Source organism: Somniosus microcephalus, chromosome 20, assembly GCF_052327205.1.
Source record: "Somniosus microcephalus isolate GS21.2 chromosome 20, FLI_Smic_1.0, whole genome shotgun sequence".
Lineage (NCBI taxonomy): Eukaryota > Metazoa > Chordata > Chondrichthyes > Squaliformes > Somniosidae > Somniosus > Somniosus microcephalus.
The window spans coordinates 36,100,580-36,114,047 of NC_141006.1; the positions used below are offsets into that span (position 1 = coordinate 36,100,580).

Sequence of the window (13,468 nt, forward strand, 5' to 3'; positions counted from 1 at the left end):
GGAGCAGGCTCGAGGGGCCGAATGGCCTACTCCTGCTCCTATCTTCTATGTTTCTATGTATACACAGCCAGCAATTTACTAATGCAGAAAGATGGGATTTTTTTTTCATTTTACCTCTGACAGAACGCTGTAGTAAGGTCAACTGTAGCACATGCTAATAGCCCTACTACAATATTCAAAGTGTTGCTTAGGCAATGCGTTTTGAGCAACAGACGGAATGCTGTCCCTTTCAGAAAACTTTGAATTATCGAATAATTTGAATTAAGCATCATCAAAGTGGAAACTTAGTGCTCCCTGTATCGTCAGCTGATATGATTGATAAGTGAACTGTTCCCAAGTTTCTATGAATAGATAGAACTTGTATTTATATAGCGCTTTTCATGACCTCAGGATGCCCCAAAGCGCTTTACAGCCAATTAAGTATTTTTGAAGTGTAGTCACTGTTGTAATGTAAGGAAACACAACAGATAATTTGCAAACAGCAATGTCCCTCCAACAGCAATGAGATCAATGACCTGATAATCTGCTTTTAGTGATGCTGGTTGAGGGATAAATGTTGGCAGGACACTGGGAAAACGCCCCGCCTCTTTGAATCGTGCCATGGCGTCTTTTACGGCCACCTGAGAGAGCAGACGGGGCCTCAGTTTAACATCTCATTCAAAGATGGAACCTCTCACAGTGCCGCACTGAAGTGTCAGCCTGGATTATGTGCTCAAGTCCCTGGAGTGGGGATTGAACCCATGACCTTCTGACTCGAAGACGAGAGTGCTTTCACCGAGCCAAGGCTGACACTTATTGCTCTTAATCTTTGGCTGACTCTTAGAAACTGATCTGCAAATAATTAATTTTCCAGTAACTATTGTTGTGCGTCAATTGGACTCTGCAATGAATAAGTTGCTTGCCTTCTTGACCCTAGATGTTAACATTAAGAATACATTTTTGTTTTGGTCGCCTTATCTGAGGAAGGATGTTCTTGCCATGGAAGGAGTTCAGCGAAGATTCACCAGACTGATACCTGGGATGGCAGGAATGACGTATGAGGAGAGATTGGGACGATTGGGCTGTCGTTGTAGGGACCGGGTGCTAGGGTTTGGATGATCAGCCATGATCTCGTTGAATGGCGGAGTAGGCTCGAAGGGCCGAATGGCCTACTCCTGCTCCTATCTTCTATGTTTCTATGTTTCTATGTACTCGCTGGAGTTTAGAAGAATGAGAGGGGATCTTATTGAAACTTATAAAATTCTGACAGGACTGGACAGACTAGATGCAGGAAGGATGTTCCCGATGGTCGGGGGGTCCAGAACCAGGGCTCACAATCTAAGGATAAGGGGTAGGCCATTTAGGACAGAAATGAGGAGGAATTTCTTCACCCAGAGAGTGGTGAACCTGTGGAATTCTCTACCACAGAAGGCAGTAGAGGCCAATTCATTAAATATATTCAAGAAGGAGTTGGAAATATTTCTTAAGGCTAAAGGGATCAAGTGGTATGGGGAGAAAGCAGGGACCGGGTACTGAAATTGGATGATCAGCCATGATCGCATTGAATGGCGGAGCAGGCTCGAGGGGCCGAATGGCCTACTCCTGCTCCTATCTTCTATGTATCTATGTTTCTATTTTCTTGCATACTCATCTTGAAGAGTATTATTAGAGACACTCCAATGTCTAATGGCAATCCCAGCAATATATTAATGAACTTAAATTCAGAGGTGCCTAGTCTACAAAGTGTGGTGTATGTGCCTTTAAGAGCAATTGTGGTGTATGTGCCTTTAAGAGCCCCAGGTGTGCGTAATGCCGGTAATTGCCACTTGGGCTATATAAGCCTGTGTATTGTGTATATCCTTTAGAACCCCCCCCCCCCCGCAGACTTGCTTAGTAAATACCTATGAACCAACTCCTGTCTTCAGTGTCTTTATCTACACACGGACACTACAGTGGCGACGAAGTGGAAACGGACTTACCTGCAATTCGGCAGCACCTCAAGGACATCGATTCCTCCAGCGTCCAGAAGACTCAAGGAAGTAATAGAAACTGTGGTTTCACCAGCTGGCCAAGCTGGTGGCAGGTACTGCGCTAATCCTTCCTGGGCGTCAGGCTGGGGCTCCAGCGGCGGGCTCGACAGCTGAGACAGACAGCGAAATCGGAGGCAAGCAATAACGGACTGGGAGGGTGCACTCGGGAGACGGCCGGCGCGGCAAGCAGGTCAGCGTTTAGACCTCCGTCGGGAACGAGTCTCCAACAGGGAATAAACGGAAACCACAGTAAAACAGCGTTGTTATCGGTAGCAGCGGCGGGAAAGCGCAGGAAGCGCCATATCGTTGCTACAGAAAAGCGCGGGAAACGCCATATCTTTTTTTTGAAATGCCTAAGTCTGGCAATATTGATGCTTTTGATAACGAAACAGAGCCTAACTTTGGCAATATTGATGTTTTTGATAACAAGATAGAGGATTGGACCACATATGTAGAAAGAGTGGAGGTGTTTTGCACCGCAAATGGAATAGAAGATGAAAAAAAAGCTTCAGTGCTTCTGGATCTAATGGGCGCAGAAACATACAAGCTGTTACGCAACTTAATCACTTCAGCCGAACCGATGGACAAGAATTTTGAGGAGATTGTTGATACCCTACACTGCCAATTCGAGGCACGACTAGCAGATTCTCTGCAAGACAAATTCATCTGCGATTCCCTAAGTGTAGAAACACAAAAAAAGGTATCTTCTGGAAAAGATTTAACACTGGACAAGGCTTTCAGTGCAATAGGAGCGGCAAAGATACAGCAAAGGCCACAGGACTTCGGCACCCATGAAATGACACGGGGTTTCGAGAGATGTTATCGCTGCGGCAGATCCAACCATGACCAGAGGGATTGCTGGTTCAAAGAAAAAGCATGCAGGCGATGCGGAAAGATGGGACACATTCCACGTGTATGCCGATCTGAAAATAAAAAATCCACTAACGGGAAAAGAATCAATAAGGAAAAGCACAGAAAGGTACAAATGATGACGGACAGTAGCTCCAAAGACCAGAAGAGCGATAGCGACTCCGGGAACAAGAGACTAAGCTCTCTCAAATTACATAATGTAATTGCCAATGAAGATTACCAGACCATTTGGGTTACCCTCATAATAGCAGGGTCTCCAGTTAAAATGGAGCTAGATACAGGATCAGCTCTAACCGTAATAAATCGACGAGATTACGAGAGACTATTTTCGCATATACCTCTAAAAGACACATCCATTATCTTAAAAACATATACGGGGCAGAAAGTATACCCCAAAGGAAAAATAAAGGTGCCTGTGGTATACAACGGCAAAGAAATACAAAAGTTGTATTTATACATTCTACAAGATGGTGGTCCACCGTTGTTGGGACGTGAATGGATAAGGAAGATACGTTTAGACTGGCACTCCATTCAGGCACTGACGGTGACCAGTAAGGAAAAAAACAATGATGACATCATACCTGAACGATTAAAAGACATCTTGGCCAACGCCAAAGAAGTGTTTCAAGAGAAACTAGGAACCTTGAAAGGCATCACCGCCTCAATAAAAGTGGAAGATGCAGCAATTCCAAAATTTTTTAAGGCAAGACCGGTGCCATACGCAATACGTCTGGCAGTCGAGGCAGAGCTGGAGAATTTGGAAAAGGCAGGCGTATTATCCAAAATAGATTGGAGCGAATGGGCAACACCCATCGTTCCAGTCATGAAAAAAGCATTGAAAAATAACTCTGAGGAACAGAGAAAAATTCGCATCTGTGGGGACTTTAAGGTGACTGTAAACCCGGTCCTTCACACGGTACAGTATCCTCTTCCGAGGATAGAAGATATTTTCGCCTCACTATCCGGAGGAAAACGTTTCACAAAAATTGACTTGGCACAGGCATATCTACAGATGGAGGTTGAGGAGACCTCTAAAAAGTATCTCACAATAAACACACACAAAGGCCTGTACCAGTACAATCGACTGGTTTTTGGAGTGGCATCAGCTCCAGCTCTCTGGCAAAGAGCTATGGAGCAAGTCCTGCAAGGGATTCTGGGGACTCAGTGTTACCTAGACGACATCCTTATAACAGGAGAAAACGACAACGAGCACCTTGCCAATTTGGAGCAGGTGCTCACTAGGCTGAAAGAACGGGGCCTACGAGCAAATCGCCCCAAGTGCGAATTTTTCCAAAATCAGATATCATATTGTGGCCACATAATTAATAAGGAAGGGTTGCATAAGTCACCTGAAAAAATTGAAGCAGTTATAAAAGCCCCAGCACCTGAAAATGTTTCACAATTGAGGTCATTCCTGGGATTAATAAATTACTATCATAAATTTTTACCGAACTTATCAACTATTCTACACCCTCTTAATGATCTTCTACACACAGGAGTGATTTGGAAATGGAACGAAGACTGTAAACGTGCCTTCCATAAATGTAAAGACTTAATCACATCCGAGAAAGTTTTGGCTCATTACAACCCATCACTACCAATCAGACTGGCGTGCGATGCATCCCCTTACGGCATAGGAGCGGTATTGTCCCATAGATTCCCTGATGGCTCGGAACGGCCGATAGCTTTTGTGTCACGCTCATTGAACTCAGCTGAGCGTAACTATTCCCAGATAGACAGGGAAGCACTCAGCCTGGTATGGGGAGTGAAGAAATTCAACCATTACCTACACGGACAAAAATTTACCTTGCTGACTGACCATCAACCCCTCATCTCCATATTCAACCCTAAGAAAGGTGTCCCCATTATGACGGCACAAAGACTACAGAGGTGGTCCCTTTTTCTAGGGGCACACCAATACAACATTGAATACAAAGGGTCAAAACAGCATGGGAATGCTGACGGTTTATCGCGCCTGCCGTTGCCAACGATAGAAGAGGCACCTACAGTAGACCCAGTAGAGATATTCCACTCTACCATAGTCGAATGTCTACCGGTGACAAATTCTGCCATTGAAAGGGAGACCAGAAATGACCCTACTCTCTCACGGGTCTACGAGTTAACAGTGAAGGGATGGCCAGCACATGGCGAACCACTGTTGCCAGCATTCTCGCAAAGAAGAGAACAGCTGTCAGTGTGCCGAGGAACCTTGATGTGTGGATCCAGAGTGGTGATTCCACCCAAACTCCAGGATAAAGTGCTAAAGGAGCTTCACGAGGGGCATCTGGGTGGAGTGAAAATGAAGAACATAGCTAGGGCGTTTGTATGGTGGCCAGGTATCGATGGAGACATCGAAGACATGACCAAGAGCTGCCTAGGATGCCAGAAGGTCCAAAATGCTCCGCCACAGGCCCCTCTACATCCATGGGAGTGGCCCTCATCTCCCTGGCAAAGGGTGCACATCGACTTTGCTGGTCCATTTATGGACTCAATGTTCTTAATCGCAGTTGATGCACACTCCAAGTAGCCGGAGGTAATAAAGATGTCCTCCACCACCACGGAAAAAACCATCACAGTATTAAGGACCATATTTGCCAGGAATGGGCTGCCGGAACAGATATGTTCTGATAATGGACCGCAATTTGTGTCCGAAGAATTCAGAAAGTTCTTAAAGAACAATGGGGTAAAGCACTACACGTCCGCCCCATACCATCCCGCCACCAATGGATTGGCTGAAAGGTTTGTGCAGACCTTTAAGAAGGCCATAAAGGCCATGGGTAATGAAGACATAAAACTTCAGCACAAGGTGGATAACTTCTTATTTGCATATAGGAATGCAACACATATGGTTACAAACCAAACTCCCGCCATGATGTTCTACAATAGAAACCTAAGATGCCGGCTGGATTTGGTCAAGCCCAACACCCGAAGGGACGTGGAGAACCGGCAGTTTCAGGGCATGAATGAAAGGCCAACTAGGGCCTTCCAGATAGGCCAACCAGTTTTGGCCCGGGACTACCGTACCGAGAAATGGCAGCCTGGAACTATCTGCACACAACTAGGACCACTGATGTATACCGTGGACATCGGAGAAAGCATAATAAGGCGCCATGCTGATCAAATCATCAAGTCATCCGAAAGGGGACAACCTACACCACCACGCTATACATCTAACGATGAAGTAGAGATACCCATATCTACCTCCGATCGGGTGATACTGGAACCCGATGAACCCGACACTGGCCTTCAAGCCGAATCAGCCTTGCCAGAAGAACCTACTACACCACCAGAAACTACTACACCCCCGAGGCGTTATCCGGACCGAGTCAGGAAGCCTCCTGAGAGACTAACTTATAATTAATTAATACAGCAATGTATATTATTTTGCATATAACATGTAATTAATCATTACTTAAAATATGATGTACTAGTTAGCTGGAAGGGGAGGAATTGTGGTGTATGTGCCTTTAAGAGCCCCAGGTGTGCGTAATGCCGGTAATTGCCACTTGGGCTATATAAGCCTGTGTATTGTGTATATCCTTTAGAACCCCCCCCCAGACTTGCTTAGTAAATACCTATGAACCAACTCCTGTCTTCAGTGTCTTTATCTACACACGGACACTACACAAAGATCACTTGAATTCCATCCCAAACATGGTCATTATAGACTTTTTTTTCTTAACAGTTTGTGGGGATAAATATAATGACTAGAAGGTTCATCTGGAGAGGTCATCTTTTATTCATATGTAAAAGTAATGTTTTAGCTCAAAGAGCTAATGAACTACATCTTCTCTTATACATTTTTTAAGACTTATTGATATTACAACCTATTCCAGTGGGACCTCAACTAATGCTAGTGACCATATTTGCTCAGGCATCCAATGTGTTTTTCCCAGTGGTGTAGCAAAAGGGAAGCACTGAGTTTTTGTACTTGGATTTAAAATTTGGATCTTCAGCTTTGTGAATATCTGCACATACTATGAAATGTGAGCCCAAAAGAGAACACTTTTTTTCATTCTCAATGTGGATGGGGGAGTAATTCTTGTATTGTTAATGAGAAAGAGTCTTCACCCTAAACAAAGCGTTTCAGAGAAGTCTTACTGATGCAGAAGGAAGCACAAAGCCAAATTAATCCCACAGCTAGGTTTTCAATATTTAAAAACCTCTCCAAAGATGCATAATCATTCTGAAAAAACTTTTGATTTCATAATTAATGGAAAACAAGAATCTTAAAATGTCAGTTGTCCATAGTGCAAGAATAAGATAATGACTATTTTATTTGGCCAAATCTAAAGCAATACATGTACTGTTTATTGTAGGGGGTTTCTCTTGCTTGCTCTGGTCTCCTGCCAGGCTTCTTGCAATAATTACCCGTGAGTGGTTCGACCCACTCGCCCCTACGGTCCTAGACCTTGGACTTAGGTGCACGGAGCTGTAGTGCAGAAAAACTCAATAGACCAGGTCGAATAGCACGAAATGGATGCCTTTATTGAACAGTTTGCAGCATTATAAAATACATGTCATATGCACAGATTAAAGCAACTACAAGCATGTACACATCTATAAACTTAACTCTATAGAAATGGGGAACACACGGCACATCGTAAAAGGGGTAACACATTACAATTACCCTTAACCCCCTCCCCTAGACCTAACTAAGTTTCGATTTGAGGGACTCGGGATCATGCTCACCACTTTATGAATTGCGAAAAAGGCTTTGCAGCCTTTCGACACAGCTTTCCGTCGTCACATGGGTTTGGAAGCTTTTGGCGCAGTTTGTTTTCCTCTTGGTTCTCCTGCGATGAGTGCTCGCCGATGTGATGTTGACGAACTGGAGTACCGGGCCCTGGGTGTCTTTTTCTCCGGCCTGCGTCGTCGATGATCTCCCGATGACTCTTTATACAGTCATAATTGTCCTTCTGATTGGAGTACCTGGGCCCTGAGGGTCTTCTTCTCCGGCCTGGGTCGTCGATGATCTCCCGACAAAAGTACCCGGGCCTCCCTCGTCGTCTTCCCGTCGTGGCCGGGCCTTGCCTGGCCGAGCTGGCTTCCAAGCCGAACTCTTCTCGTCGTCTTCTCGTCATGGCCGGGCCTTGCCTGGCCGAACACCGACCACGTTCCGAACCGAAGTGCTGCTTAGTTCCGATGGAGTCTGTCCCGAAGCGTACCGATGGAGAACTCACTGATGGACTTTACTCAATCCACAGTTGTACCTTTTTGGAACATTCTTATCTCCCGCCAAATCATAGTCCTGTCTTTGTAATAATTTTGGCGGGCAGAACTCTCTGCAGGGGTGTTTTGTCTTCATAACGGGAGTCGGTGATAGCTTAACTGGCCTTCCTGGGCCGATAATGTCTTTGCTTTGTTACCGTAACTTGGTTTGTATATTGATCGGTCTGGAGATTGCCCTGGATGGCTGTTAAACGGCTTCTCTTTGTACAGTGTAATGGGTTTAAGCGTTCGTTCAATTGTCCGCCCATTTCTTGATGGGTCTCATCCTGCCACCCAAATCTGTCCTGTACTTATAATCTAATCAATATGTATGCTCAGTTCCATGAGTTTCGGCTTCCCGAAACTGGTTTTCGCGGGCTTTTAATGTCCTCAATCCACAAGCCTGTCTGGCTTGCAGTAACAGAAATTCAAATGGTCCCAGAAGCTGGTCACGAGGTCTGGCGGCCATTTTGTGTGCCCTTTTATCAAAGGTTTCTCTGTATAAGCTTCTTTTGGTCAATAAAGCTGTTTTATTAACCCTATTTTCCTACGTGATTATTTAATGAAAATTTTGCGAATCTTACATTATTGACGCACCTTTTTCTGCTGGTTAGTTTGCTAACTGTAAGTTAAGGAGTGTGTTGTTACTGACTTGGCGATTCAAAGCTCAAATTTAGCATTGACTTCAGATTTGCTTGCTTAGTGGTTTGAAAAATTCCCCTCTCAGATCAGGGACTTTGGTTTGAAGCAAGGACCAAATTAGTGAGACAATAAGACTTCTTTCTGTGTTGGTAGTAAAAAGCCCTATGGATTAAGGCCATCTCAATTGACCTGTTAGTAGTGAATGTAATCCCACAGCACAAAATTGAAAAGTTCACTCTAATGTGCAGGAGCTGGATATTCTGTTGTTGGGGGTGAGTCATAATATTGCAGCTTACCAGATATACCTGACCTGGGAGTGCTTGACACTCAATGCCTGAGATGGAAAGCTGCTCTGTTCCATGTGTTCAGATCTTTTACCCAGATGAGTAGAATAAATCCATTTGGAAGTTTCATTGTAAGTAATTGTTGTCCATTTCTGCTGGGTCATCTGTGTAAAGGGATGGTTCCTTCCTCATTATCCAAGCATCCCAAATAACCACAACGATGATGTCCTTGGAGGTGCTCCCGATCTTGACCATTCTGCTCTCTATAATGAGAAAAACGAGATCGATGTTCACAACAAATCTGTGATGTGGTTCAGGGGTGGTAGGGCAATAGGGAAAGGGGAACAAATGGAAACAGATTTGAACAATCCCAAGCTGGTTCTTGTGGATTGGAGCTGTTCAGTCATTTCTATCCAATTTCCATGCTCAGATAGCATCCTGTGTTCAATCTGCAAATAAATTGCGTTTAAGTTGTTGTGTCTGGTGTATGACATTTATTGTACTTGCATTATGCATGTGAAAATAGACTGAATTAAGGTGTTGCTTTTCTGCACGCTGGTCTAATTAATATTATATCTGGCTCTGTTCTAGTCAGTAGTACTTGATTCCTTTTCAAGAAATGCAACTATTACAATAACTGCTTTGTGTTGTGATTCAATATTTTGAAATTTATATGGCAAAAGTAGATGCAGTTAATTCTTCCTCGTGGAGGCAAACCCAATTGTCCCTGTTCCAAAGCTCCTTTGATGAAGAGCTACTGGCGGAGTTCAGAGAAGGGATAGTAACTGGTTTTTAATTTTCTTTTACTCCCCATAATGAATTGTCCCTTTTTTCTGGAAGTGTGACTTGATGCCTGTGATTAAACCATGAGAGACTGGTTTTATTCACACCATAGGAGCTGGTTCAGCTCATGCAGAGCACCTGGAGGGGTGATCACAACAGGCCTCACTCTAGACAGGATGAAATTCCAGCCACATGTTGTAGAATTCGCAGTCTAAAAGGAAAATTAAGTTGAAATGGGGAAATAAAAATGGACCAATGAGAGGAGAATGCAGATGTTGCTTGGTAGCTGTCCTTTTCAGCACCACTGTTGAAAAATCTACTACAGTACTGTAAATGACAGACAAAATCCTAGCCTTTGCCTTTTATTTTATAGGGCCAAGTAGAAAGGGAATATAATCCGAGGTGAATATTTGGAGTGTTTGGCGACATCAATCGTAACAACCATTAGTGTGCAGCATGAAGAATATCATTTTGTTATTTTGCAGTTAAGTGATAGGAACCCAAGACTTGAAAAAAACACATGGGCCTAGAAATTGGGTTGGGGCGCCAAAGTGGTGCAAAAGTCGCCTGAGCGCAGGATTTAGCACAGCGTTCGCGGCTTCAGCGATCGTCAGATATTCAGTTTCATTGCCCCTCGAGGGACACGGGGTGAGGCTCGAGGCGCTCCGCGTCCCTCTTGGGGCGCTGAAACTGAATATCGCAGCGCAGTGTGCCGCAGCGCCACACGCTGCGGCATGGCACGCTGCGGTACTGCAGGCCTTCCTCCCACTGTTAAGGGGGAGGTGCCTGCAACAGCGCGAACCCCGATCGCGAGTGCCGCAAATGAGCCCGGCACCAAGGAGAAGTGCCGGGCTCTCGGGAAACAGCCGGCAATGCCGCCGGGGGGGGGGGGGGGTTAGGAGGCCTGGGGACGGAGGTGCTGGCAGGCGGCCACCGAAAAAGGCGGCCGCCCCGCACCTCCGCCTTAACTTGCGCCGCTGCCGGCACAGTAAGGCCCCGTGAACCGGGCGCGGGTAGCGAACGGCGCAACTGTGGCGTTCGCTACCAAATATCGCGAACGGGGCGCTGCACACACCGATGACGTCATCGGTGGCGGCGCAGCGCAAAAGACTAACGCCACCATTATCGCTCCAACTCAATATCGCGGGAGGCGCAGCCAGTGGCGCTACAGCCACTGCCTGCCTCTTTAGGCGCTAACAAGTAGCGCTACTTACCCAATTTCTCCCCCATTGGGTCCATCTGGTCTGCCCCAGAGCTCCGGAAGTACTGATTCTGCAATCACATCCTTCTAGTGGGAACAAGTATCCATGGGGAGTGCATTGCAGGAGATTGTGGATGCAGAGTTTGTGATTTTCCGGCCACTCGTTTTAATAGGTGGGAATTCATGGGCTGCATGTCAGTGATTTCTCTTGATGTGCTCCCTGCTAGTGTGGCTCCCCGCTGGAAGCACAGCACTGTGCAATCAGCCTTTATATCTTTTATATGACTCAATTGCTTATTTCACCAAGAAAACAAAATGTCCAGTTCTGTCTTGAATTTGTGTGCACAGTCCCTCTGGGCAGTCTGTTCTGCACAGTTCCCAACCCTTGTGAGAAGGAGTTAAATCTAAACTATTAATTTTCCCTCCTTTGAGCTTGCAGATTTTGTGGCTACGTCAAACAATTTACTGGCGTTCAGTTTATCTAAACCCCTTAGAACTGCTAAACTCTGATTAGGCCTCTGCTGAGCTGCATTTTCTCCAGTGTAAACTTTTCCAGCTTCCTTAATCTCTGCTTATAGCTCAGGTGCCTAAATCTTGGTATTGGTTTAAATGCCCTCCTCTGTTCACTCTCCAAAGTCAGATAGTCTCCACTGTAGTATAGTAACCAGAATTGTAAATAGCGCTCTGAGTAGCAGCATACCCGTGTTTAAAATAAGCTTACTTACGCACTGGGGCCTATGTCCTATCCTTCTGGCTATACATCCTAAAATGATAGTGATTATTGTATTGATAGGAGAGTATATATACACACAGCTTCGTATAATGCTAAGAACAAACCTTTTATATTGCTCATCAAGATTCGCACAGCTTTTCGCATCAGTAATTGTCGTGTGTCTTTGTATTCATTTTGTCTTCCATCTAATTCCTTGAAATGAGTTTAGATTTGGGGGATTATTTGTCTTAAAACAGAGCAGCAAGAATAGTAATTGCAGGCACTATGAGGGCAAAGCTTTAAGGAGATGTGTAACATTTTATTGTTGAAGTTGACAGCAATTCCATGCTTTGGAAAATGTATCTAATCTATTTTTAAAGTTGCCTGCTGCTTTAGTCACACAAGTACTGTATACTTATTGTCTTTCAGCTGAAGTGAATTGAGCTAAAATTGACCAGCAACTGACTATGTCTAACTTTAATGATATTTATAATGCTATCGAGACATATCCATTCACAGCATCAAATAATTCTTCATACTAATTGAGCACAGTTCCACTGTTCTGAACGGTTTCAAACTCTTTTGTTACAGCTCGAGTATGTGGTGCCCATCTGAATGGTCCCACTGGCGTTATCTCGTCCCCTAATTTTCCGGTTCAGTATGATAGTGATGCACACTGTGTGTGGGTGATTACTGCCTCCGATTCCGACAAGGTAAGCCTCTTACATTTTGCCCTCCCAAATCTAGGTCATCTTCTCCTGTTGCCCCAGCCATTCCCTGCTTGATGGCTGGCTGACTCCCAGGCTTTCTTTTGCCAGAAAGAATTACATTTTCCTAAAACCTGGTGACAGTTTAAAAAGTCAAAGGGAATGTGAACAGCTCATACTGGTAAGTAATAAAGGTCATTCTGACTTCCACTTTAACTTTAATTCTTGGAGTATAAAGAAGTGTAAAAACGATTTCCTTCCCCACAGCCCCTTCTTCCAAAATCCTTCACTTTGAAAAGAAAGAAGAAAGACTTGCATTTATACAGCACCTTTCACAAACTCAGGATATCCCAATGCACTTCACAGCCAATTATATACTTTTGAAGTGTAGTAACTGTTGTAATGTAGGAAACGTGGCAGCCAATCTGCACACAGCAAGCTCTCAAAGAACAATGTGATAATGACCAGATAATCTGTTTCAGTGATGTTGGTTGAGGGATAAATATTGGCCAGCACACCAGGGAGAACTCCTTTGCTTGTCTTCGAAATAGAGCCGTGGAATTTTTTAAGTCCACCTGAGAGGGCAGATGGGACCTCGGTTTAACGTCTCATCGAAAAATAGCAACTCCAACAGTGCAGCACTCCCTCAGCACTGGACTGAGCTGTCAGCCTGGATTATGTGCTCAAGTTCTGGAGAGGGACTTGAACCCAGAACCTTCAGACTCGGGAGTCACGTTTAACACCTAATGGAAAGTATGCGCTCAACTCTAAAACACCACATGGGTCTCAAACATCATGATTGTAGATTGTTTCATCCAGGTAGTGTGCTTTTTTCCCCCATCCTCTGTTTTCTGCCAGTCTTCGCACTCTCCTTCTCATCTAAATGTATTGACTCCTGGGTGGGGAGTGATACCATCACCATACAATGCCCTCTGCAATCTCATTCTTCATGTGTGACAATGACAGTTCATGTCCGCAGCATAGTATTCCACGATGGGTCGTCAAGTGCTACCCTGATCTTGGCCAATGTTTGCATATGAACACACACA

General features: G+C 44.8%; 1 protein-coding gene across 1 annotated transcript in view; it reads left to right on the forward strand.

Annotated features, from left to right (window-relative positions):
* csmd2 (CUB and Sushi multiple domains 2) overlaps positions 1-13,468 on the forward strand; it is an 807,040-nt gene that overhangs the window by 100,717 nt on the left and 692,855 nt on the right. Inside the window, exon 5 of the mRNA XM_085962435.1 lies at positions 12,304-12,425. Within this exon, the coding sequence (XP_085818561.1) occupies positions 12,304-12,425 (122 nt within the window). The remainder of the gene's footprint in view (positions 1-12,303; positions 12,426-13,468) is intronic.